General features: G+C 44.5%; 1 protein-coding gene across 1 annotated transcript in view; it reads left to right on the plus strand.

The window, feature by feature from the left end:
- HTRA3 (HtrA serine peptidase 3) overlaps positions 1-26819 on the plus strand; it is a 342569-nt gene that overhangs the window by 282125 nt on the left and 33625 nt on the right. The window contains exons 7-8 of the mRNA XM_085642481.1: positions 20642-20690; positions 23906-24001. Coding sequence (XP_085498607.1) covers positions 20642-20690; positions 23906-24001 — 145 coding nt within the window. The remainder of the gene's footprint in view (positions 1-20641; positions 20691-23905; positions 24002-26819) is intronic.

Consider the following 26819-nt stretch of genomic DNA (forward strand, 5'->3'; position numbering starts at 1 on the left):
TTTAAGAGTATATGGTATGGCGATATCTGGAAACAGTAAAAGGAAGTGGTTCCGATCACTGCAGACAGGCTCAGCTCATGCCAGAGCACCATCTCACATGAAACCAAGCACTCTGCCTTCAGGATTGTTAAGGCCTGCCATAGGAGTGACTTATAGGTTAACATGTGTCCCATTTACGGTTAGGTATAGGTATACTACACCTAAGTAAGAGGTGATTACACCAACTTACCCCAGCTGAGTGATCAGCCAGTTGTGTCAAATTGTTAGGCCAGGCCAGGGGTGGCATAATACATGCTTCAGCCCCTGGTAGGCCTTAGATACACCAATGCCCTGGGTACCTAGTGTACACTGGTACAAGGGGCTCACAGGGTGATCTAGTTACAATTGGTTATGCACCTAAAGTGCATAGTGTGAATTTAGTAGAGAGAACAGCAGGCTGGGGGTCTGATTAGCAGGCCCACAGCCTCAATATGTCAAAAACCAGTGAAGCAAAAAGCAAAAATTTGGGGTGACCATAGGATAGCAGACCCTACTCTCCTACACAACCCCCCCCCCCAAACGCAGGGACATTAAACTAGCCTTGACCAGTCTCGTCTTCATGTCCTAAGTGGAAGTACCTGGAGAGACCATCTGCATTCCCATGGTCTGTACCTGGCCGGTGCTCCACTGTAAAGTCCATCCCCTGTAGGGAAATGGACCACCTAAGCAGTTTGGGGTTTTCACCCTTCATCTGATTTAGCCACAAGAGGGGCTTATGGTCGGTCTGTATCTTGAAGTGAGTGCCAAACAAGTAGGGCCTCAGCTTCTTCAGGGCCCACACCACAGCAAAGGCCTCCCTCTCAATAGCTGACCAATTCTTCTCTCTGGGGGTCAACCTTCTGCTAATAAAAGCAATGGGTTGGTCTTGACCATCTACATTAAGTTGTGACAGCACAGCTCCCACACCCAACTCAGAAGCATCTGTTTGGACAATAAACTCTTTGGAGTAGTCAGGACTTTTCAGGATAGGTGCAGAGCACATGGCCTTCTTCAGGCCATCAAATGCCTTTTGACAGCTTACTGTCCACTGAACCTTTTTGGGCATCTTCTTGGATGTCAGATCATTAAGAGGAGTCACAATGGACCCATAGTTCTTAACAAACTTCCTGTAGTACCCAGTCAAGCCCAAGAAAGCTCGAACTTGAGTCTGGGTGGTTGGAGGAGACCAGTCCTTGATGGATTGTATCTTACTCTCCAGTGGTTGAACTTGGCCTCCACCTACAAGGTGGCCCAAATACACAACCTTACTCTGCCCTATCTGGCACTTAGTGGCCTTGATAGTGAGGCCTGCCCTTTGCAGAGCCTCAAGAGCCTTCTTCAGGTGGATCAGGTGATCCTCCCAGGTAGAGCTAAAGACAGCAATGTCATCAAGATATGCTGCGCAAAAGTCATCCAACCCAGTAAGGACTTGATTCACCAACCTTTGGAAGGTGGCAGGTGCATTCTTCAGACCAAAGGGCATCACCACAAATTGGTAGTGCCCACCTGGGGTTGAGAATGCTGTTTTGGCCTTGACTCCTCAGCTAACCTGATTTGCCAATAACCAGCTGTCAAGTCAAATGTGCTCAAAAACTTAGCAGAAGCTAGTTTGTCTATGAGCTCATCTGCCCTTGGAATAGGATGTGCATCTGTCCTAGTGACAGCATTGAGTCCTCTGTAATCCACACAGAACCTCATCTCTCTCTTGCCATCTTTGGTGTGAGGTTTGGGGACCAGAACCACTGGGCTAGCCCAGGGGCTCTCTGAGGGTTCAATGACACCCAATTCCAGCATTTTGTGTACCTCAGCCTTTATACAGTCCCTGACGTGGTCAGGTTGTCTGTAAAGCTTGTTCTTTACAGGCAGACTGTCACCAGTGTCCACCACATGGGTACACCAGTCAGTTTGGCTAGGTATCAAGGAAAACATGGGTTGAAATGATTGTAGAACTTGTCTACATTCCATCTGCTGATGATCAGTGAGGTTGCCTCCAAGGGTCACTCCTTCAACTGAACCATCCTCAGGGTTCTGAGACAACAGGTCTGGGAGAGGGTCACTCTCTTCCTCCTGTCTCTCATCTGTAGCCATGAGCAAGCCCATGTCTGCCCTGTCAACATATGCTTTTAACCTGTTAACATGGAGTACCCTGTGGGGACTCCTGGGAGTTCCTAGGTCCACCAAGTAGGTGACCTCTCCCTTCTTTTCCAGGATTGTATGGGGTCCAGACCATCTGTCTTGGAGTGCTGCTGGGGCCACTGGCTCCAACACCCATACCTTCTGTCCTGGCTGATACTCAACCAAGACAGCCTTTTGGTCATGCCAAGCTTTCTGTAAGGCCTGGCTTGCCTCAAGGTTTTTGGATGCCTTCTCCATATACTCAGCCATCCTGGAGCGGAGACCAAGTACATAGTCCACTTTGTCTTGTTTAGGCTTTTTGAGAGGTAACTCCCATCCTTCCTTCACTAAACACAGTGGGCCTCCCACAGGGTGCCCAAACAACAATTCAAAGGGGCTGTAGCCAACTCCTTTTTGTGGGACCTCTCTGTAAGCAAACAGAAGGCAGGGTAGAAGGATGTCCCATCTTCGCCTGAGCTTTTCAGGTAATCCTTTGATCATACCCTTTAGGGTCTTGTTGAATCTCTCAACAAGCCCATTGCATTGTGGGTGATAAGGTGTGGTGAACTTGTAGTTGACACCACATTCCTTCCACATAGCTGTCAAGTATCCTGACATGAAGTTGGTACCTCTGTCAGAAACCACCTCCTTAGGAAACCCCACTCTGGAGAATACTCCCAGCAGGGCACTGGCCACAACAGGAGCTGTAGTGGTCCTAAGGGGAATTGCCTCTGGATACCTGGTGGCATGATCCACTACCACCAGTATAAATCTGTGCCCAGATGCAGTGGGAGGATCCATGGGACCCACTATATCTATTCCCACTCTTTCAAAGGGGACCCCCACCACAGGTAGTGGTATTAGGGGGGCCTTTGTTGTGCCACCTGATTTGCCACTGGCTTGGCAGGTCACACAGGAGCGACAAAACTCCTTTGTATCTTCATTCATGTGAGGCCAGTGAAAGTGAGGGACAAGCCTGTCCCAAGTCTTGTTCTGGCCTAAGTGTCCTGCTAAAGGAATATCATGGGCCAAGGTAAGAAGGAAGCCCCTAAATTGCAGAGGTATAACCAACCTCCTGGTTGCACCAGGCTTGGGGTCTCTAGCCTCTGAATAAAGGAGCCCTTCATCCCAATACACTTTATGGGTACCTTGAGCATTCCCAGTAGCCTCAGCAGCAGCCATCTGTCTGAGGGGTTCAAGAGATGGACAGGTTAACTGAGCCTGCCCCAAGTCAGCCCTGGAAGGCCCCCCTGTCCCCAGAAACTCAACCTGATCAGGTTCAAGCTCTTCAGGGACAGTTCCTTCAGGGTTCTCTAGATCATCTTCCTGGGAAGGCTGATCATCACTTGGAGGCAGGGGGGAAGGCACAGCCTTAACCCTCCTGTTCTTCTTCTTGGAAGGTGCTTGGTCCATTGTTCCAGGATCCAAGACCTGAGGTTCAGTGAGGCACTTTTTGGCCTGTGACCTGGTCACAGCAAGGACATGTGATGATATACCTAACATCTCTGCATGAGTCCTGTACTCCACTTCTGACCATAGAGAACTCTCTAGGTCATTGCCCAACAAACATTCTACTGGGAGGTCTGCACTAACCACAACCCTTTTGAGGCCAGTTACCCCTCCCCATGAGAAGTTAACAACTGCCACACTATGTGAAGTAGTGGCATTGCTGGCATTGGTCACCAGGTAATTCTCACCTGGGATGTACTGTCCAGGGTCCACAAAGCCTGGTGTCACCATAGTGACACTGGCACATGTGTCCCTGTAGGCTTGAAACAATGAATCAATCACCTGATGATTGACGCTGCGCACTGTGCTAATTGTGAGCTACGTCACTAGTGAATAATCTCAGTTCACAAAAGTTTATAAGAAATTATCAATCAAAAAACATCCAACACAGATTCTCGTTTAAACATATATTTTCAACATATATGCTGGCTTCGGTTTCAGATAAATAATAATGACATTATTCATGTCTCAACATTTTTTCAAAAAATGGTAAACAACTGTCATAAACAATGCACAATATAATATTTGAACATGCCACATAACATTTCATGAGATCACGTGAAAATGCTTGTGATGAGCCCAATGCATTTCGGGACTTGGTTGTCCCTTCGTCAGGGGCGTTCTGTAGAAAAAATACATAATGTTACACATACAGTACATAGTTACCCTGTTTTCACAAGGAAGAAAGATACATAGTGACAGATTACTTGATTCACATGGTCCTCATGATACAACCGTGATATTTTGTGTTAGTCAATCAACGTTTCTTTTTTTGAAAAATAACCGCGAGTCTAACCAGAAGAAATTCCATCACCCAACAGTGCACGTAAAAAAAGTTTTTATGGTAACCATAGCTCCCAAAAAAAACATTTGGAAATCAGAATGGATAGAATAAAAATAAAACTGTCGAAAACACAGAAGAAATGCTCAGAAAGAACTACGTGTATTCAGCATGTCAGTTAAATGAAATAATGATGCTAGCTCACCTCAAATGCTATGTAGGTGTGGCATTAATGAGAAATGGAACGAAATAAGCCGGTACGCTGATGCTAAAAACCAAAAAGAAATGACTCCATGAGCACAAATGCTCAAAACCACTGACACACTGGTAGGCGTTATCTATATAACATAAACTTACCCCCCGTAAACAGGTGGAAATTTAAATGTTAAAGCGGGTGATACAGCATCTGAGTCTCTCTAACAGCATATGAACCCGGCGTGAACACTTCGTCCTCAGTGAGACATTCTACAGGCAAAAATGATAACAGAAGTGAGCGTAAAGAATAATAACTGTAAGCTGTCGTATTTTAGCTACAATGTGAAGACCTGCAACTCAATGTAAAACGATGAATGAAACTTACTCCAAACACGCGACGGAGTGCAATCGGCTACTAGCAAGTGGCGTCCTCTCCTCGGCTCGAAAAGTTTTCGACTAGTAAAAATCGCGCCAAATTTAAACCAATTACAGCAGCTGGGCCGATGTGAGGCCCATAATCATAGATAGAGGACTAACAGGTAGCGCCATAGTATTTTACGCTGAGATAATGTAATTCTCTTGCCAACCCCGCGATGTGCTGTAGTACTCTAAGTCTCCAGATAGAGACTACCAATAAAATAAATTAAAACAACAGAATAACTGACATGTGGTGTGTGCGACCGTCGGACTGATACGAAGTGTCAGCAACGAAGTGTGGAGAATATGAACAGTGATACACCTTGAGTCAAACGCCAGAGTGAGATTAAAAAAATGATGACAATGCGAGTGAAAACACTCATGACAACCGAACGTACACACATGGGGTAATGCCATGTAAACTAAATGTAATGACAATAAATCAAAAAGCAACAACGCTTCATGTACAAATGTTGAAGTCACGGTGAATACTCCACTCCGTAGACAATTGTAAACATTACGCGTTAACCAATAAAGTTCTGAGGCATTGAAAAAAACAATATGAAAATTTAAAAAAGTCAACATCGACATGTGAATAGTAAAGAAAGTAATAGTAGATATAAATTAAAAAAATAGAAAAAGGGTGTAAAATCTATGCAGACACTCAATATGGTTAATGATAAAAACAAACAAGCACTGGTTAAAACAATCCTCGGGTTTCGAAAATCCTATGGAATGACTAACATGGAAATTGCAAATAACTTTTACATTACAGAGACAAAACATGAAAATGCTAAAGTTCATACGCTTGGCTAACAGGGTTACAGCGATCAATAACAAGTGTGATTATAGGAAGCATGAAAGATCTAAACGATCATTAAGGCCACTGGGGGCCAATGTCTGAAGTCTCTGAATCCAAAAGAGCTCTCTGCGTAGAAGAACATTTGAGATGTCCATTCCAGGTTTCACCTCCATAGACTCGATGATTTGAAAACGTAGTTGGGAAATCAAGTGTTTGGCTTCTAGCCAATGCATGGCTAGACTTGAGGTGCTGTGCTTATTCCTGATTCTGGACTTGTGCTCAGTAATCCGTGTTTTTATTTTCCTTTCAGTCTTACCTACATAGGCTTTGCCACAAGGGCATTTTATGCAGTAGATAACATGAGTTGTATTGCAGTCACTGTTGTGACGAAGAGGGATGTTTAAACCAGACATGGGATGAGTTAAAGTATTCCCAGTGATGACATTATTACAATGAATACATGCATGGCATTTACGGGTACCATGATAACTAGTAGATTTATCCATGGTTTTAGAGAATTTCAATAGGTTCCGCAAATTTTTGCCTCTTTGGTAAGCAAATATCGGTTTTTCCAGATACAGTTGTTGGAAATCCTGTTCTTGTTGTAATAATTCCCACCGTGTTAAGATAATGCTCTTGATTTTAGATGAGGATGTTGAAAAGTTACTGACAAATACCAATCTAGTTGAAGGAGTCTTGGGTTTCTGTTGGAGTAAATCAGTCCTCGGGATAGATAAGGCTCGTGTGAGACAAGTTTGTAGAACCTCTTCGGGGTACCCTCTTGCTGAAAACTTCTCAACAGTTGTTTGGAGTTGTAAAGTACTGTTATCAGGGTCAGAACAAATGCGACGTATTCTTGTGAACTGTGACATTGGCAAATTATTGATTAAATGACGTGGATGAAAACTCGTGAAGGATAGCAAGCTGTTGCGGTCTGTGGGTTTGTGGAAAACAGTGGTGTGGAATTGGTTCATGGATGATTTGGTGACTTGTACATCCAGATAATGAATAGAATCCTGCTGGATATTATAAGTCAACTGAATATGGGTATGTTGGCTGTTAAGTGTCTCTATCATGGAGATGAAAGACTGCTTCGAGTCGCCCCAAATCAGAAAGATGTCATCTATGAAGCGACAATAGAGACGAATTTTTGGCCACCAATCCGGGTTGGAGATGATGTATTCCAGTTCATATTGAGCCATATAGATGTTGGCATAGGCAGGTGCACCTGAAAAACCCATTGAAGTGCCATTCAGTTGAGCATAAAATTTGTCTTGATATTGAAAGTAGCTGTTATGTAAACAGAACTTCAAGAGTTGCAGAATCAGGACCTTCTCGATGTTCACATCTTCCATTTGAAGTAATGCCCACTCTACTGCTTCAAGACCAGCTGCATGAGGGATGGAGGTGTAGAGCGCTGTAACATCTACGGTGCATAAATATACAGAATCCAATGGTCCAATTGTTGTTTGTTGAAGTAGTTGTAAAAAATGAGTAGTATCCTTGATGTAGGTTTGCCAAGCTTGTACAAACTTTTGAAGAAAATAATCCAAAAATCTCCCAATAGGGTCAAAAATAGATTTACATCCAGAAACTATTGGACGAAACGGGGGGTCTTGAGGATCCTTATGTATTTTAGGGATCATGTACAAGTTGGGCCGTTGTGGGTTAGTAGACAGTAGAAAGAGACGTGTTTTATTGTCAATCCATGTCTGTTCGAGAGCATCATTGAGAATAGACTTGAGTAACTCCAGAAGCTGTGATGTGGGATCACCTGCCAGAGGTAAGTAAGTATTGGTATCAGAAATATGTGCTAGGACTTTGGAGTGATAATATTCTGTATCCATCAGCACTATCGCCCCACCTTTGTCCGCCGGCTGAATTGTAATCGACGAATTCTGTGATAATTTAGATAAGATTAGTCGTTCATGTTTAGACAAATTGTTGTGATGTTTTGGTTTATAGTTGAGTTTTTCCAAATCTTTGTTGACCAGCGTCTCAAAACTATCCAAAGTTTTGTGTGTTGTTGGTGGCATGAAGGTGCTCTTAGGTTTAAAGGGATGATGTGTAAAACTCTCATCTGTTGTAGTATCAACGTCAACTTCATTGAAAAAATGTTTCAATCGTATGATTCGCATGAATCTATAGAATTCACCTTGTATCTGCAAATGGTTGGTATGTGTCGTTGGAACGAACGAAAGGCCACGTCCCAAAAGTGATTTCTCTTGATAAGAAAGACTGTAAGATGATATATTGATGACTAGGTCACCGTTTTGCCGCTGCGCAGAGCTTTGCCGCTGCTTTCCTTTCCCTCTCCGGGTTTTTCTTGTGGAGTAGATTTGGATGTCTCTTTGGTGGAAGGTGGACGTCCTTGGTCCGCTGCCTGTGACAAAAAAGTAGATGTAGACGATGTAGAAGCTGAACAAGTGGTACTCATTGATGGTTGATCCCCCGATGTGGTGGAACCTGACTGACGAGCTGTATGTAATGTAGACGCCGGTGTACGGCTAGTAGTGGTCTCTTTCTCTGACGCTAAACTTTCATCTGAAGTTGTGGGTGTCTTCTTAGTATCAAATCTCTTGCGAGTGTATATCTCTGCCCACGTATAAACCTCATTCAGTTTATAGTCAATAGTATCGCGTCTATACTTTCGTAGTTTGCCTTCTTGGAGTTCCCTCTCGTACCCATCTAATTTCTCGTTCAAGATCTCCAGATGTAATCTCCAAGAGTCAGCTTCCATACGAAACTCTAATTCTGTTTTTAAGGAAGTAATTTCATCCTCTAGGTCTTTAATTGTTTTAGACAATTCTTCAATAATAAGGAGAATAAGATCCAGTGAACACTTATTGAGTATTGAATACCACTTCTCCATAAAGCCTGTATTCAAATGGAAACGAAATAGCATCGGTTTAATGGCCAAGCGTAGTCCACGTGGAATTCTCTTAGCTTTATGGTATTGAACAAGCGTAGAAGCATGAAGTCTCTGGTTAAGCTGTCTCCTGGTTATGAATTCCAGTTGACGTAATTGTTGTGTGATTGACCCACCATGTGAATCAGTAATCTTCACTTCTTGTATGAGGGAATAAATTTGTGAAGCCTCATCTGAAGTATAAGCTTTTGTATTGGCTCTATTGTCCGTTATACTTGTGATTGCATCGAAAGACATGTTTAACTGTTGGGTGCTGCTGCCAGGACAGAAAAGTAATGATGCAAAGCAGTGAGAGCAGAGCACTCCTAATTTACTACTCAACCCTTAGGTTTAATCATAATGATATAGGTGCTGCAGCGCTATGCCCGCTGTCTATCAGGCATAAAAAAACTAGAAACAATGAATCAATCACCTGATGATTGACGCTGCGCACTGTGCTAATTGTGAGCTACGTCACTAGTGAATAATCTCAGTTCACAAAAGTTTATAAGAAATTATCAATCAAAAAACATCCAACACAGATTCTCGTTTAAACATATATTTTCAACATATATGCTGGCTTCGGTTTCAGATAAATAATAATGACATTATTCATGTCTCAACATTTTTTCAAAAAATGGTAAACAACTGTCATAAACAATGCACAATATAATATTTGAACATGCCACATAACATTTCATGAGATCACGTGAAAATGCTTGTGATGAGCCCAATGCATTTCGGGACTTGGTTGTCCCTTCGTCAGGGGCGTTCTGTAGAAAAAATACATAATGTTACACATACAGTACATAGTTACCCTGTTTTCACAAGGAAGAAAGATACATAGTGACAGATTACTTGATTCACATGGTCCTCATGATACAACCGTGATATTTTGTGTTAGTCAATCAACGTTTCTTTTTTTGAAAAATAACCGCGAGTCTAACCAGAAGAAATTCCATCACCCAACAGTGCACGTAAAAAAAGTTTTTATGGTAACCATAGCTCCCAAAAAAAACATTTGGAAATCAGAATGGATAGAATAAAAATAAAACTGTCGAAAACACAGAAGAAATGCTCAGAAAGAACTACGTGTATTCAGCATGTCAGTTAAATGAAATAATGATGCTAGCTCACCTCAAATGCTATGTAGGTGTGGCATTAATGAGAAATGGAACGAAATAAGCCGGTACGCTGATGCTAAAAACCAAAAAGAAATGACTCCATGAGCACAAATGCTCAAAACCACTGACACACTGGTAGGCGTTATCTATATAACATAAACTTACCCCCCGTAAACAGGTGGAAATTTAAATGTTAAAGCGGGTGATACAGCATCTGAGTCTCTCTAACAGCATATGAACCCGGCGTGAACACTTCGTCCTCAGTGAGACATTCTACAGGCAAAAATGATAACAGAAGTGAGCGTAAAGAATAATAACTGTAAGCTGTCGTATTTTAGCTACAATGTGAAGACCTGCAACTCAATGTAAAACGATGAATGAAACTTACTCCAAACACGCGACGGAGTGCAATCGGCTACTAGCAAGTGGCGTCCTCTCCTCGGCTCGAAAAGTTTTCGACTAGTAAAAATCGCGCCAAATTTAAACCAATTACAGCAGCTGGGCCGATGTGAGGCCCATAATCATAGATAGAGGACTAACAGGTAGCGCCATAGTATTTTACGCTGAGATAATGTAATTCTCTTGCCAACCCCGCGATGTGCTGTAGTACTCTAAGTACTGTAGGCTTGAGCCACTTTTTCATTAATTAAAGGAGTCTGTCTGTACTTGCCCAGGTTACTGGGGCTCACAGTCAGGGACAAATCTATGTCCCCATCACAGATCAAGACTGTGTAAGGGTTCTGTCTAAGTCAGAATCTCCGTCAGTTCCCATAGTGATTCCCACTACACCCTTTGTTTGGGGACCAACACTGCTAACAGTAGTACTGGGAGCAGGTGCCTTAGGGGCAACAGTGTTGGGGGCTCCACCCTTCCTACAATCACTAGTCCAGTGAGTTGTATTCTTGCAATGATTGCACCAGGGTTTCTTTTGACCTTCTTTCTTCTTTCCCTTGGATTGTTGTTGGGACCCACCCTCCTTAGCAGTAGTTTGGGGCCCTGTTGAAGACTTCTGGTCTTTAGATTTCTGATCTCCACCCTTTTGGTCTGTTTTCTTCGGATCACCCCCTTGGCCCTGGTTCTGGTTCTTTTGCTTAACCCTGGTTCTGACCCATTTGTCTGCCTTCTTTCCCAATTCTTGGGGAGAGGTCAGATCTGAGTCAACCAAGTGTTGATGCAGTTGCTGGTTCTGACAGTTATTTAAAATCTGTTCTCTCATCATCAAATTGTACAATCCTGTATAATCAGATACCTTACTTCCCAGCAACCAACCCTCCAAAGCCTTAGTGGCACATTCAATGTATTCAGACCAGTCCTGAGTCTGTGTCTTCTGGGTGTCTCTGAACATTAACCTGTACTGTTCAGTGGTTAAACCTAACCCATCAACTAGGACACTCTTCAGGACTCTGTAGTTTCTGACATCCTCCTCCCTAACAGTGAGGAGTCTGTCTCTGCCTCTTCCTTCAAAGGAGAGCCAGAGGATTGCTGCCCACTGGTCTTCAGGAACCTGCTGCACTTTGCAGGCTCTCTCAAGAGCAGTCATCCATTTGTGGATATCATCCCCACTTTTGTAGGGGGGCACAATCTTGGACAGGTTCCTATTATCAAAGACCCTATCCTTGTCCTTAGGGACAATGCTGCCACCAGTGGGTATAGACCCACTCTCTTTAGGTTGCCTAGCCTTACTCAGTTTCTCCTCCATGAGAGCTACTTCTAGCTCCTGTTTCCTGATTCTCAGCTGAGCTTCCTGCATTCTGGCCTCATGCTCCCTCCTCTGAGGGGTGGTCATCCTTCTCCTGGAGTGACCTTGAGAGCCTCTAGAGGTATGAGAAGCATTAGAGCCACCTGAGTGGTTCCTTTGCCTCCCAAGCCCCTGGTTAAGTCCACTGGGGAGATCCAATGGGATGATCCCATTGTCAGTCCCCAATAGCCTTAGTTTAGCTGGGCCAAGTATAACACTTGGCACTGGGCTATTTCTCCCTTCATCCTCACTACCATCTGTATCCCTATCACTTTCATCCTCTGTAGTATGAATCTCATCTAAGGGGTGACTATTGGAAAGGGGTACCTCGGTGGCATCTTCAGAAGGGGGGCCTCCTGTTCCAGTCCCTAAGGGGCCTAACTGGGAGGCTTTCCTGAGAGCTTTCTGATCTTCATCAGCCTGTAAAAGCTCTCTGAGTTCAGCAGAAGTAGGATTCTTGGGCTGTTTAAGGCCCCTGATATTTGCCAACTGCCTGAGCTCATTTTGATTTAGGGTAGCAAAGATGGATGGTGCCCTCTGGGGGTCACTCTCAACAGAGATGGGTACATTGGACCCCTCTGCCCCAGCCATTGCTCTTAAGTGTGGGTGGATGTGTTGCAATCTACCTACACTTGGGTTTTCCTACTAAACCTATCTAGTAGTTGTAGTCAGGGTGTGCTACTCCCTTTGCTCTACAACAACTAAGTTCAGTAGAACTTAAGTATATCTATTCTTGTTTTATATGTACCTAAAGGTACCTGTATGATCTTTCAATTGGTAACAAAGAGATTACAGAGGTAAAACACAGCAAGCTCAAATCCAACCGCTGCTCACCAATGTGAGAAGTTGGCCTGGTATATGATGTTCACTAGTTAAAGTGACCACCTTGTACCATGCCAAGCAACCCTTATGGTGTGGTTGTAAGTCAACCTTTTCGGACCAGCTGCCCTAGTGGTAGCGTAGGCTAAGCAGTCTTTGAGGCTAAACTCGTGAAACGTGTTAAGCAGGCTGTTTTACCAACTGTAACCCCCTTTTATACCAATGAAAGGACACCACACAGATATATATTGAAAATATATATGTATTTATTTCTCAAAGTATCCCCTAGACTCTTTATGAGCACAGGAGCACAAATCGTTAAACAAGAATACGTTAGAATACACAGAAGTTGCACGTTATATGGATAGGCCCTGGTGGCCGCTCAAACCATATACTAAAATAGTGGTATAAGTACCACGAACAGAAAAGGGAAAAGGCCTAGGGCCTCTAGAATCGCTGGGCCTACAAGGAGCTAACTTTAGTTAGTGACCAGGAAGTCCACGGGTTGCGTGTGCAGAGCAAATAGTCACACGCGGGCTCCCATAGGTTTTCAATGGGTGCGTAAAAGTTATAAAGTTACTGCAAAAAGGATCTTCCGGATGGACTATGAACTCAAGATTGGAAACACAGACACTAGAGATGATACTCTACACCTGGGCACCGGAGTGCCAGCTTTACCTCACCCACAGGAAGCGGGTGCATAGGTCTCGAAGTGCGTCGGGTTTCTTCTATCTGTTCAATGGAGCCTGAAGACAAAGATGCTGCAGGCGGTCGGTCCGGAAGAGATGCGGTGGATCCCAGAGTGGATCGAAGTTGTAGAAGACCTGTAAGCAGAGGGGACAGTGTTCACAGTCACTAGCCAGTGACCAGCGTGGCACCAGGTGGGTACCAGGCGATGTCGGGTGCAAACAGGAGGAAAGGTGCAGCTTGTCTCTGCAGCCACGTGGTCCCTGAAGGTCGACGACGTCCAGGAGTCGGTTCACGAGCTGTCCCACGCAGGCTCTCGCTGTCGGCGGTGTCGGCGACTTGATCGAAGCAAACAAGCCTTGGCAAAAGCAATTGTTGTGGAAAACAAAATGAGCTGATGGTTCTGACCAGCAAGGTCAGAGGGACTGCTCCTTTGGAGGGGAGCAAGGGCCAGTCTGGAGCAACCAGACCAGCAGTGTAGTTCTTGAAGTTCGTCGCCAAGATGGCCACTAGCCAGCGGGCCAGCAACCGGTTAGGCGCGTTGAGTGGCAAAATGCAGAAGGGCCCCACGCAGATCGTGGAGATGCTGGAGGGCTCACGTTTGGTGCAGATGCTGCTCGGGTGTTGGGCTTCTCAGATCCCAAAGCACAACTTGGAGGGAGCCTCGGTTGTCGCGCTTGCAGCTTGTCGTGGTCTTTTCAAGATGGCTGGCTCCACGTGTCTCGGTGCCTCCACGGGTTCCTTCTTTTCAGGGACTGTGGATCGGGCGGTGATAGGTCTGGAGGTCCAGGTCTTGTCAGTCTCTGGGCTCGGGCTCCGGCGGGAGGCGGCGGCAAAGCAGATGTTGATTCGCTGGATGGTGCTTGCGTTAGCAAGGTGGTCACTCCCTGACCACAGGGGAGATTTCCTTCAGTCTTCTGTGCAGCAGAATGTCGAAGTTCCCGTCTTCTTCTTAGTTTCAAGTTGATTCCAGGATGTCTGAAGTCTTAGGACACAGCTCCTACCTTTAAGCGGATTCTAGGGGCCGGACTACCTGCTAGGTCCCTCCCTATGGGTGGGACCAGGAAGGGGGGTGGTTACACCCCCAATCCTTTGTCCAGCTCGCCCCAGGTCCAGGGCTGGTGTGCCCCAGGACCGGTTTGAACTGGCATATGCACCGAGGCTCCTTGTGAGCCTCAGGCATGTCTGGTTCCTTTCAAGCCCTACCTGACCAATACACAAAATCCTGTCTGGGGTGGTGCTCGCACCTCCCCTGGCAGGAAACCCTTTGTCCACATCTCCCAAGCTGGAAGGACTCCCAGCAGCAGGAGGGCAGACTTGTGTCTGTGGTGGCAGCATCCATTTTGTGGAGCTGAGGCTATGTCTGATTTTACCCGGGTTTCAGGTACTGTACATGTCGTGTCCCTCTAGAAGGGTGGAATGCTAACCCCGTCGCCAGAATTGGCGAGGGGTTAGTATTCCAATTCGTATGACACCTTACTCGACATGTTTTGATAAAGCCAAACCAAAGATAGCATTTAACCGCGAGGTTCATAATGCATTTAAGAGTATATGGTATGGCGATATCTGGAAACAGTAAAAGGAAGTGGTTCCGATCACTGCAGACAGGCTCAGCTCATGCCAGAGCACCATCTCACATGAAACCAAGCACTCTGCCTTCAGGATTGTTAAGGCCTGCCATAGGAGTGACTTATAGGTTAACATGTGTCCCATTCACGGTTAGGTATAGGTATACTACACCTAAGTAAGAGGTGATTACACCAACTTACCCCAGCTGAGTGATCAGCCAGTTGTGTCAGATTGTTAGGCCAGGCCAGGGGTGGCATAATACATGCTTCAGCCCCTGGTAGGCCTTAGATACACCAATGCCCTGGGTACCTAGTGTACACTGGTACAAGGGGCTCACAGGGTGATCTAGTTCCAATTGGTTATGCACCTAAAGTGCATAGTGTGAATTTAGTAGAGAGAACAGCAGGCTGGGGGTCTGATTAGCAGGCCCACAGCCTCAATATGTCAAAAACCAGTGAAGCAAAAAGCAAAAATTTGGGGTGACCATAGGATAGCAGACCCTACTCTCCTACAGCGCTTATGGTTGATTCACCTGTTATCTAGTGGAGATTGCGTTATTTATGGTGCTAAAGGGTTGGGGAGAACCACCAGCCTCCCTAAATTATTGTGGCAGAGCAACAAAACAGTCTTCAAAAAGGTAAACTCAAGCACACGTCAAGTATCATTTAGCATACCGTAAATGATTTTGCATTTATGCTAAATGATACTTGACGTGTGCTTGGGTTTACCTTTTTGAGGACTGGTGTGAGGACTTGGCAGAGGCCAGTGGACTGGACACGTCTCCAGATACTCACATGCTTTCTCTCCCTACTGTGGGTATGGAGGAGGGAGCATCCTTTCCAATGTTGATGAGAAGGGTGGCCGAGGTTAACTTGCACTCTGTGGCAGTCAAGATGAATGTCTTGATGGAGGTGCTTCTGCTGGTAGTCAACCCCTCAGAACCACTTCTCCCATTCAATGAAGCCCTTACTGATGTACTGCTTGGGTCCTGGCCCAAGCCCAGCATAGTGGCTCCTGTGAACAAGACGATTGCCCGCCGCCACTGGACCCAAATTTCCTCACACAATACCCCACCCCGAAGACCTTGCTGGTCCAACCATCTACTTCCCATGTATATCCTGGTGCATTCCCTACCGCCCCTTTGAATATGGAATCCAAGAGGCTGGACACCATAGGGAAGAATACGGTTTCTCCCACCAGCCTAACAATGCGGTCCATGAACACTGCGTGCCTTTTTGACCATTGGCGCCATTCGCGATGAGACTCAGTTGCACAGGTGCTGCCCATGGTCCCGGAGGAGGCCCGGGCCATACTCTCCCGAAGCGAGAGACAATTCTAAGTTCACCATCAGATGTGGACTGGATATCACTGACTAGGTAGGCAGAGGGGTTTTATCGACAGTGGTCTTACTGCGCCATGCCTGGCTGAGGACATCTGGCTTTTCAGGAGATGTCCAAGTATTGCTCATGGACATGCCATTTGATGGCTCCTGTCTCTTCCGAGACAAAGCGGATTCAGCACTAGAACTTTTTAAGGACCGCAAGGCTACAACCAGGTCCATGGGCCTTTCCATTGGCACTTCGCCATCTGCCTTTTGCTACTTTCTTTGCCGCGGTGGGGGGTCCAGCCACGTCTGTACCCTCCCTGCCACTACAGCACACAAGCTTCCCAGCCTCTGTGTGGCTGCAGACGTGGTACCCACAGACCTCGTGGGTTGCAAAGCCAGAGGTGGGGCCAGTTCACCACACCCCAGCAACAGCAGCCTCCGAACCTTTATAATTTACCCTCTTACCATCATGGGCACCCATTGGGAAGTCAATAACATCAGACCTGTGTTCTTCAAAGTTTCTGAAGGGGCTACTCCCTCGCCGACGTAACTACACCTCCACCCATGCCACCTGCTTGTGACAGGCTGACGGAGGACCATCTAACCTTGCTCCACCAGGAAGTAGTCTCTTTTGGCCAAAGGAACCATAAATGGCAGAAGTACGATGTGGTTACTATTTCTGCTACTTTCTGGGGCCCAAGAAGGACAGAGGCCTTTGTCCTATACTAGACCTGTGCCCTTTCAATTTCCTCCTCAAGAAGGAGAAGTTCAAAATACTCACGCTCGCTCAAGTCCTGTCTGCCCTGGACCCAGCAGACTGGATGGTAGCGTTGGGCTTGCACGATGCATACTTCCACATCCCTGTCCTGCCTGTCCGCAGCCGTTACCTAGAGGTCACGGTGGCCCACAACCACTTTTTGTTTGCTGTGCTACCTTTTGGCTTTACCAGCGACCCTCAGGTGTTCACCAAGATGACGGTGGTGGTTGCAGCTCATCTGTGGAGAGCAGGGGTGCCAATCTTCCCCTATCTCAACAACTGGCTGTTGAAGGCGGGCTCCAGCTTATGGCAGACCTCTTGCATTCAATGGGGCCACCTATCAATGTGCTGAAGTCACACCTGACTAACTCTCAGATGCTCCCTTTCATTGGAGCGGTTTTGGATATGGTGCAGTTTTGGGCTTATCCTCCTGAATGACGAGTCCAGGATATTCAGGCTATGATACCGATGTTTCAGCCTCTATCCTTGATTTCGGTGAGACTGACTCTAAGGCTGCTGGTACTCATGGCCTCATGTATCCTGCTGGTGACACATGCCCGCAGGCTTATGCGGGCTCTGCAGTGGGACCTGAAGTTCCAGTGGGCGCAGCATCAAGGAAATCTCTCCGACATGATCCAGATCTCGAAGGGAACTGCACAAGTTCTGCAGTGGTGGTCAATGAACTGTGATTGGGTTAGCTGCAGACTTCCTCTCTTGCCAAGTCAGATCTGACAGTGGTGACAGATGCATCACTCCTCGGATGGGGTGACCATTTGGGAGAGATGGAGATCAGAGGCCTCTAGTCTCCGGTAGAATCCGGGCTCCATATCAACCTTCTGGAGCTCCGGGCGATCTGGATTGCACTGAAGGCCTTTCTGACCTCCATCAACAGAAGGCTAGTGCAGGTGTTCACGTACATCAATAATAATAACTTTATTCGGAGGCGATCAGCCATCTATCAAAGCAATACATAAAACAATAAAAGTATAAAAAATATTAAAAGGACACTGTACAATTCATATATTCAGCTCAGATTCTATACATCACCACTGCCATGTGGTACTACAACAAACAGGGCAGGATGCAGTCGTGGACCCTTTATCAAGAGGCCCTCATCTCTAGGCATGGCTGGGATGGATGTTAGAGTTTTTCCCTGGTGGTTTAACACCTCTCTGAAAGCCAGGGTGGATGAAAATAGCCAATGATGCCTTGCGGATCACGAGTGGCATCTTCACCAGGAGGTGGTGCAAGTTCTCTTTCAGCAGTGGGGAAAACCTTGGTTAGATCTGTCTAACTTTTTAATTTAGAACATTCTACCCCTAGTAGGTGGAATGTTCTAATAGCTTATAGCCCTTTTGCCTTTGGCTGTACCGTTTGTAAAAGGCCCTCTTCCTCGTTATAAGCCCTCACCTGCCGCTCAGGTCTTTTACTTGGGTTCAGGGCCTTCAACAACCGGTATAGCCCTCGGCCATGGTCTATAAAGCTACCTTAGAACATTGGAATGTTGAGCGCTTCAATGAATACAATGAAGTGGCCCAGGGCTGATAATGATCAGTAGAAGCATTCTCCTCCAACATTCCAATGTTTGTCTTTCTGCTTCTCCCTTAATAATTCAGAACATTCTATACTTAGTAGGAGTAATGTTCCAATAGCCTTATAGCATCTTCTCTCTTGGGCTATACCGGTTGTTAAAGGCCCCCTTCCTCATTAATAGCTCTCACCTGGGGATCCAGCCTAAAACTCAGGTTCAGGGCCTTTAACGATGGGTATCGCCCTCAGCAGTGGGTTATAAGGTATATTATGCTTTGATGAATGATTTATTTCAACATCCTACATTTTAGGGTTGAAACACTGTTGTTCGTAAAAAGGGCTTGGAGCTTGCCTATTGTTTACCATTTGTGTGCTTCAGCGTCACTCTTATTTGCAAGGTGCCTAACTGGCTAGCCCTGCTGAAACGTCACTTCCGATGCTTACTGCGGAGCAGGTACCAAGCACAGATTCATTCAGTGTAATTAGTGCCTGTCCGCTGCTCCCGATGATACTGAGGTACTATTTCTTCCCCCTCCCTCTCCTGCATTTTTCAAGCAGCTGTTGTGCTAGATTATCTCTATCAGCTGTTAACAGGAACAAAGGTGTTGCAGCCACCGGCTGGAAACCGAGAACATTGCAGCTTCATTTCACAGTAAATAGCACGTTTACGTTTGTATGTATTACAATTAATGGAACAATTACTGCTGTGCGACGGCTTAAACTTCCTGAATTTGAGGCATGCATGGAAACATATGGCTCCCCCTTTTTCCAGCGGTTTTAATTACATCCCCATTATAAAGTCCATGGTTTGTCCAAAGTATCATTGTGCAGACATTGCCGGAGCTTTGGACCTCTCTGGGCTTTCTGGTCCGTTAATAAAACAAGTGGCTGCTTTCTTTGGAAAGAAGAGCAACAATTAGATAAAACAATAAAGTGCAGGGGAATAAAGACTATTTAAAGGTGTAATGTACGAAAGGCATCCTTTCCATTTGTTTGTGCGGTAAGTACCTGCTGGTAGTAGGACTCCGTTTAAATGTACTCACATACTTGACCTCGGAAGTAAGAAAAGCTTGGTTAACAGTGGCATAATGAAACTTGAGGGGTCCCTCTGCAAAGTACATGGAGCCCACCTCACCTCCGACCAAGTCAGGAGCTCTCAGGCCAGGGGTGCTGTGCCTGAAAGGGGACCCCTGGAGCCTCCCCCCACTGCAAGAGCTGTGGGGGCTAATGTTATGCCACTGTTGGTTAGCCCTGGAAGCTTTAGAATGCCTGACTTACACCTGAGTCGCAAGACATCAGCAACAAGTGCTGAAATCACTGAGCCAACATGGGGCTAATGAGTGATTCACACTCAAATGAATCGTATTCATGTTATAAGCCACAGATGGATACACAGCTCAGTCAACCATAACTGCACGCTGTTGAGCAGGTGCTTACCCCTCCGCACTATTAAGTGTCAAGCATTGGCAAAGCCAAAATGTACTCACCTATCCATGATCTATTGACTTTGTCAATATTTTTTAACCATGTTGGCCGCTCTGCAACAAGGCCGAAGTAAAAAAACTAAGCGCTATAATGTGGTAAGTGTTGACTCCATCATACCGCTTTAATTTTCTTTACTTTCAGCCATGCTGAACAGCTGCTGCGCTGCTGTGCAACATGGTAAAAAAAAGCATTGACAAAGCCAGACACCCATTAGCATTGCCAATGCTTGTTATATGTATATGCAGCACATATGTCTAACATCCATTATGGCTATATTTGGTTTTGAAGAGCACCGCCTGACTTGAGAAGAGAAAATGATGGCTGGACCACCAGTAGATGAACAGTGATCTGCTCTAACTACCTTGTTGTGTGTATTACTACGCCGAATTTTTGAATTTCTCGATTAAACACAAGATAATTAAAATAAAGTTAAACAATATAAAACCCTAACACGCAGAACAGAAAGCCTCCCCTATTGGCATATCCCTTGCTACTTGAATTGTTCGTTTGACACTTGAGTAAATAATTTTTGATGGCAATGATCCAAGCACATACATGTTGATAAGTTCCACTGAACTTATCCAGACGTATTTTACAGATGTTTCTTGAAACCTTAGGACTCGTCAGGATTCCTTGGTGAATCCTTCACAAACAAACATTTAACTTTGTAGCAGATACTGTGAGAGAATTTGTAAATAATGCTCATTTTGGGTATTTTGTTTAGGTTCTATACTTGCATCAAGTTAATGTGTTTTAACACTGGTTTGTTATGTCATGAATAAAGGTGGCGCTTACGTCATGAAAGCTGTATGCAAGAAAATGTTTCTTGGAGTGATCATCATATTTTCTTGTTTTTGCAGATGGAAAAAAACGCTTTATTGGTATAAGGATGTTGACAATTACGCCTTCGTAAGTATCTGGAGGCCTGAAGAGGTTTGGGTTTCTACTCAGAATTTATCTTAGCAAAAGCCAGGCCAAAATGAACTATCAGTAAGGAGAATGTCTGAAACTTCTTAAACCATTTATTCATGAAGATCACCAAAGATGGAGCCTGGGCCGTGGAAGGGGAAGCCGAACCTAATAGAGGACCGGGCCAAACGCCCTCCAGGGGCGGGAAGCCGCTCTTCCCCCCACCCCCCAAGGGTGCAAGCCCGGGAAAAAGGGGCAGCCGCGATTGGTCACCCCAAAGCGAACGCGCCCCACCCCCAATATGGGGAGCAGGCCGCTAGCCACGGAGGGGGTCAAGAGGGCACAAACTGCCCCTTCTGGCATTCGATCCCCTCCGTTTGGGCTAGTAGAGGAGGAATGCCACCCACCCACACACCCCAAAGAAAGGCAGAAAAGCGGTTGTTGCAGCTGCGTGAGGGTTAGGGGAGGCGGAAACCATCCTAGAATGATAGGGAAGGAAGAGAAATAGATAAAATTAGATGGAAGGCTAACGCAGTGTCCTTGGAATGCCTCATGGCAGGGACACTGAGGGAGCGAACCGTGGCCAGTAGCCACGGAGAGAATATATGGAAGGCTCCTGCAGGGCCCTTGGGATGCCTCACGGCATGGGTACCAAAGGAGCAAAAGGTAGATCCCAGCCACAGGCTGAATGGTTGGGATGCTCACGGGGTCCTTAGGATGCCACGCGGCAGGGATACGGAAGAGCAGGGTGGGGCGAGGTTGGCACTGAAGGTAAACGGGATAGCACTTGTGGCCCGGGCAATTCAGGATGGAAACCCACCAAATCTGTAGCAAGTTGCAGCCTAATCCCTTGGTCAATAGTAGCCGTGGTATTTGGGCCCCACCCCCAGAAGGTGATCTGTCTAAAAGCAGATGACAACCAAAATGGAATGAGTCAACAATAATGTTAGTCATCAACATATGTCATTGTATGAAATGTGAAAATGTTTAATAAACTGCGACCTTTTTTGGTACCAAGCAAGTTGTCCATAATGTATTTTAAGGTCGAAGAGCGCAGTTGGTAATGATGAGGGGAGGGGGAGGCAACTCACCACCTGGGAGGGGTTTGAGCGTATTTTATGCAGTTATGCCCTCGTTTTAAGAAACGCAGGACTCTACGTGGCCATAAAATCTGATACCACAAAAAGATACAGCACTTCCGTGATGCTACGGTACCACACCATTCCAACTTTTCCTTCATGGAAAGGAAAATTAGCATAAAAATATATGTTTCTGCCCCAATTTCCACAGGTAATTTTTCCAGGTACATGTTCCACTAGATTATCACCAGCAAATATGCACTCTCCAGAGTGTGGCAATATCATATATGGTTTCACATATGTACTTCTATAATAAACACAAATTGGCAGGACAAATAGGTGTGGCTTATGAGTAAAGTGCTTTTTGTGTCATTGATTGGCTTAGTCGCTCCATAAGTCATCATCTACACACACTGTCAATCATCTTTGCACTCATGCATCCATTCACCCATCCATATCCACTGACTCATTCTTGCATTTGTCCTAGGACACTACCTCAATAAAACACACAGTAACTCAAACTCAACTAAATATACAAGATAGGTTGAATGAATACAAGTAGGAAAAAGAAAACATGCTGTTGCCTAAACATGTTGTGTATAATAAAGCCAGTGGCGTAGCAAGGGGGGGGGGGGGGGGGCGGGCAGTCCACCCCTGCGGCACTAGTTTTGGGGGCGGCAGCTTTCCCCCCTTACTTGCAGCCGTCACTGGAATCGCCAGCACCCCCAAACACCCCCTACTCTTACCTGCGGCCATCGCAGTAATCGTCAGCACCCCTCCCCCCTGCTCTTACATACTGCTGTGGGTGGCAAATGCAGGGACCGCCACTGGCGGCATATGGGCTAGCTATGCCACTGAATAAAGCTAAACATAGCACAAGGAATCCATCTTGCTATGGTATTATACATAGTCTATAGTTGTTGCAAAGTTACAGCATTGCTGCCACAATTGGAGCCAACCGTTTGGCCACCTTGGACTGTTAAAACAGTGATACACTATATAAGACAGCATTCCCTAAGTATTAGTCTGGTTTAGAGGGAGAGGCCATATGGGATGCAGTGCACTGCAGATGAAGTGAGCAGCCAGCAAGTGGCCCATTAGCACTCTTTGACGAGCTGGTGTATTCTCTTAGTAAACAATAAAATAGAAAGAGAAGAAACAAAGAAATTGAAACGGAAGTATAAAAGGAAAAACTTAAAACAAAAAGACTGGCCAACCAGCCCTGACACAGAAGCACAATTTTTTTTAGGTGGATGTGCACATAGAATCCATAAATGTTGCCATTAACTGGGCAAAAGAGCCAATGACTGATGTGGACTGAATCATCAGATGATATTTGTTATGCATGGAAGCAGAATGTAAATGGCACTCAGGCAGACCAACGCATGTATCTTTGCCTCAGATAAGTAATACTTACCCCAAACTGATCTCACTGAAGTTGAGTTGGGCGTAGGTTGGCTTAATGGAGGGTGTGTTTGACACTGCAAGTCCCTTTTTTGCTGATGGAAAACAAAGAAAGATAGATATTCCAAGGATAGTTAAAGAAATAGGCCTTAAGCTGTTTAGGAACACACATTTGGGTGAGAATTATTTTATTCATGAGAAAGGAAAGGGTTCAGACACAAAGAAGCTTGTGTAAAAGACTCAGGACACTGGGAACCAATAGAGTGCGGATTTATATACACCTATTTGCTGCTTATCCCATCTAGACTGTTTTTGGTTTCAATATTAAAAAAAACTAAAATATGATGCACAACTCTAGTTAAGAGACCATCGTGTATTATGAAGATTAAGAAAAAAAGACTTCCAGAAATTGACCTGCGAATGACTAGCTGAATGTGTGACCTCCAGTAAGGGGAGTTGTTCTAAGGTTAGCATATAGTATTACATTTCACAAGCGGATCTCATTCAACAATCCATCTTATTTTAATATGTTTCACGGTTTGAATTTTGCATTTCATTGTGTAATTTGGCTATCTTTTCTGTCATGTGCACCAAGGTTTAGACACTAACGGACCACATAGTCCCACAAAAAGTGAGCCCGATAAGAAAAAAACATGAATGTGTTTAATCACAATTGCCATAAACCCTTTCTTTACTGATTTTCATTTTCCTCTATATTGTATCGTTTTTTAGCCTAGTGGAAGAGTTGAAACTTAGCCATCCTGATTTCCCTGATGTCACCAGTGGAATTTATGTTCATGAAGTTGTGCAAAACTCCCCCTCTCAGAGGTATGTAAAAATACATTGGAAATGTTACTTACTACTAACTGAAAATGAGTCATAATATTGCTTTATTCCTATCAAAATATACCATTCATTTATAATGGAAAGGTGGAGCTTTAGCAATAAGAAATAACTACAGTCCACTGCCTGAAAGAAAACAATTCCTAAAGTCAGCTGTAAATTAACGTTTCTGTTACATCTCTCAGGTTACACAAATATTTTTAATTAAATACATGAGCAGGCTCATATAGTGTGGCCATTCTGACATGATCCATTTGAAGGATTTTGTAGACAACTAAGCAATGGAGTGTACAAAGCAAAGACAAATTTTACAATCAAAATTTAAATTGGGGTTATTGATGCAGAAATCTTCAGATATATGATAGATAGGATAATCTCATTAGGGTTAGGAACCTTCCCATCTTTGACTTCTATTTTTAAATGTCCAGCTATTTTAGGATTCTAAATAACGCCTGGAATAGTATAGAACCTTTACAATATCGGTGAATGGAGATTTCCAAAAGGTGCATTATTCCAGAATTTACTCTTGTGCTTTCTCTATAAAAGTAGTCTTGATATTGGTAAATTGTCTTCATCATGCCCTGGGTGTGATGTGTCTACCGTAGGTGACTAAGGATTCAGCAACAAACTGAACAATTGATTTAACAGGTGCGCCCGGTGCAGGTAAGAGTGGTGGGGCCAGGTTGGGGGGGGGGGGGGGACTCGACAGATGACCACGAGGGGAAATTAAATAAATAAATAATTTTCCCTTATCGTCATCTGTCAAAATCCCCCCGCACCCGGCTACACCGCTCTGAGCTGCACGGGCCGCTGCTGCGATTTACAATTTGAAATAGGTCTAAGTAAGTGCTTGTTTTCCTCATATGATGTCGACCTTTTCCAATTTGACAGCTCCTTAAAACGATAAATACATTACAACTTTGTCTTTTTTTAGCTTTATAGAGAGAGAGAGAAAGAGATGGTCCACCATTCAGTTTCATTCTCAAATATTGCTGAAATATATTGGTGACAGTTTCTAGTCTTTGCATGTGAACCAGATGTGTAGCAAATGTTGCTCATAAAATACGACAAAAAGTCTACTAAAGATTTTTGTAAACGAAAGGAGATTATTGCCATACTTGATTGTTAATTGACTTTCTTTTCTCATTAGACAACTAAAGTAAATGTCTGTAGCAAACTGTGACCCCCAAGGACTTAGACAAAATCACAGGCATTATAGTAAAAACATTTTAATATCTTAACAAAACCTTGTGTACAGTAACACAGTTTATACACATCTATAAATCTCAGTAACTGTAAAGATTTTTAGAATAATATTGCTTTGTCAACAATATAGTAGCAGTAAAGTAAGGCTCGTCGATCAGCAGGACACAATTCTCTATTTAGTAATACAGAAGGCCTGATTTAGATTTCGGCCGATGGGTTACTCCATTACAACAATGACGGATATCCTGTCCGCCGAAATATAAATCCCATTATGTTCTACAGGATTTATACTTAGGCGGATGGGATATCCGCAACCGTTGTGCCGAAGTAACCCATTCGCCGAGATCTAAATCAGACCCAGAGTGTCTAAGAGAAGCAAATATGTCTCAAAAATAAGCTTCAGGGGAATAGAGAGATGACCAATTAATTAAACTGTTTTAGGGTCTCTTCGTTTTCATTGCAAACAAAATATAGTTTAATTGGCCATATAGCTTCCTTAAGATGAGGTCAGAGTAGTATTCCTAGGTGGAATACTGTTCCGAATAATTCTATGTTGCCTGACTACCATGCACTAAATATCGTGCCTGAAATCTATCATAGCCAGAATATCAATACAAAAATATAGTGATGGTAATTTTACATAGATAAATATAGATTTACAATACTTAACTCCACTTCTGTGTACCTTGGTTATAGACATATCGTCAAGGTACTCAGGGCCAGATGTATGAAAGCTTACTGAATCTATAAATATTTGCAAAGTGGATTGTGACCACTAAAAGTGGCTTTGCAATGTACTAAGAGTCTTGAAATAGGGATTTAATTTAGCATACCGATCCGAATAAATAAAGAATCACTAGTTACAGAATACGTTTACTGATTCCTAATTTAGAAATCAAAAATTTAGATGCATAAATGACATGGATGAAGTAATTCTTAATACTGAGTCCTAAAAAATATAAGCGTTCTGCATTATCAAATGGTAACAATGAAAAATGTTTTAGAAACGTTTAAAAATATTGAAAATGTTCTAAAAATGACTAAAAGTTGATGAATATTATTTTCTATTGCATTATTCTAGGTTTTGTAAAATTTTAAAATATATATAGTTATTACATATTGAATGGAATGAGCCTCAGAAACGTTGCGCAGTGTTCTCTGGCGGAGAAGTGTGGCTCAATGGTTAGAGCGGCAGACCCTGATGCAGAGGGCTGGCCTGGGACCAGAGTTCAATTCCCCACCACGGCAGGTCTTGGGCTCAAAAATTCCACGGACCTGATAATTCTCGTCTCAGTGCCTATTCCAATCATGGAGTCCCACTCTGCAACTCTGGGCAATAGCTTGCTTAATCTCCACAACAGCCCCCACAACACTAAGGATGCCTGGCCTCCAACTTGGGGGTGCCCAGGAGTGGACACCTCACAGGGAAAGCCAGGATGGGTTCCACAGCGGTATTCGTACAAGCGCCTTTAGACCCTTGCGGGTGAGTAGTGCGCTATACAAGTATCAATTTACATTTACATTTTTTCTCAGGCCTATCGCTTTATACAAGCATTATCAGGTGTTGAAGTTTCCCATTGTGTAACTCTGCTTCTTC

Source organism: Triturus cristatus, chromosome 2_2, assembly GCF_964204655.1.
Source record: "Triturus cristatus chromosome 2_2, aTriCri1.1, whole genome shotgun sequence".
Lineage (NCBI taxonomy): Eukaryota > Metazoa > Chordata > Amphibia > Caudata > Salamandridae > Triturus > Triturus cristatus.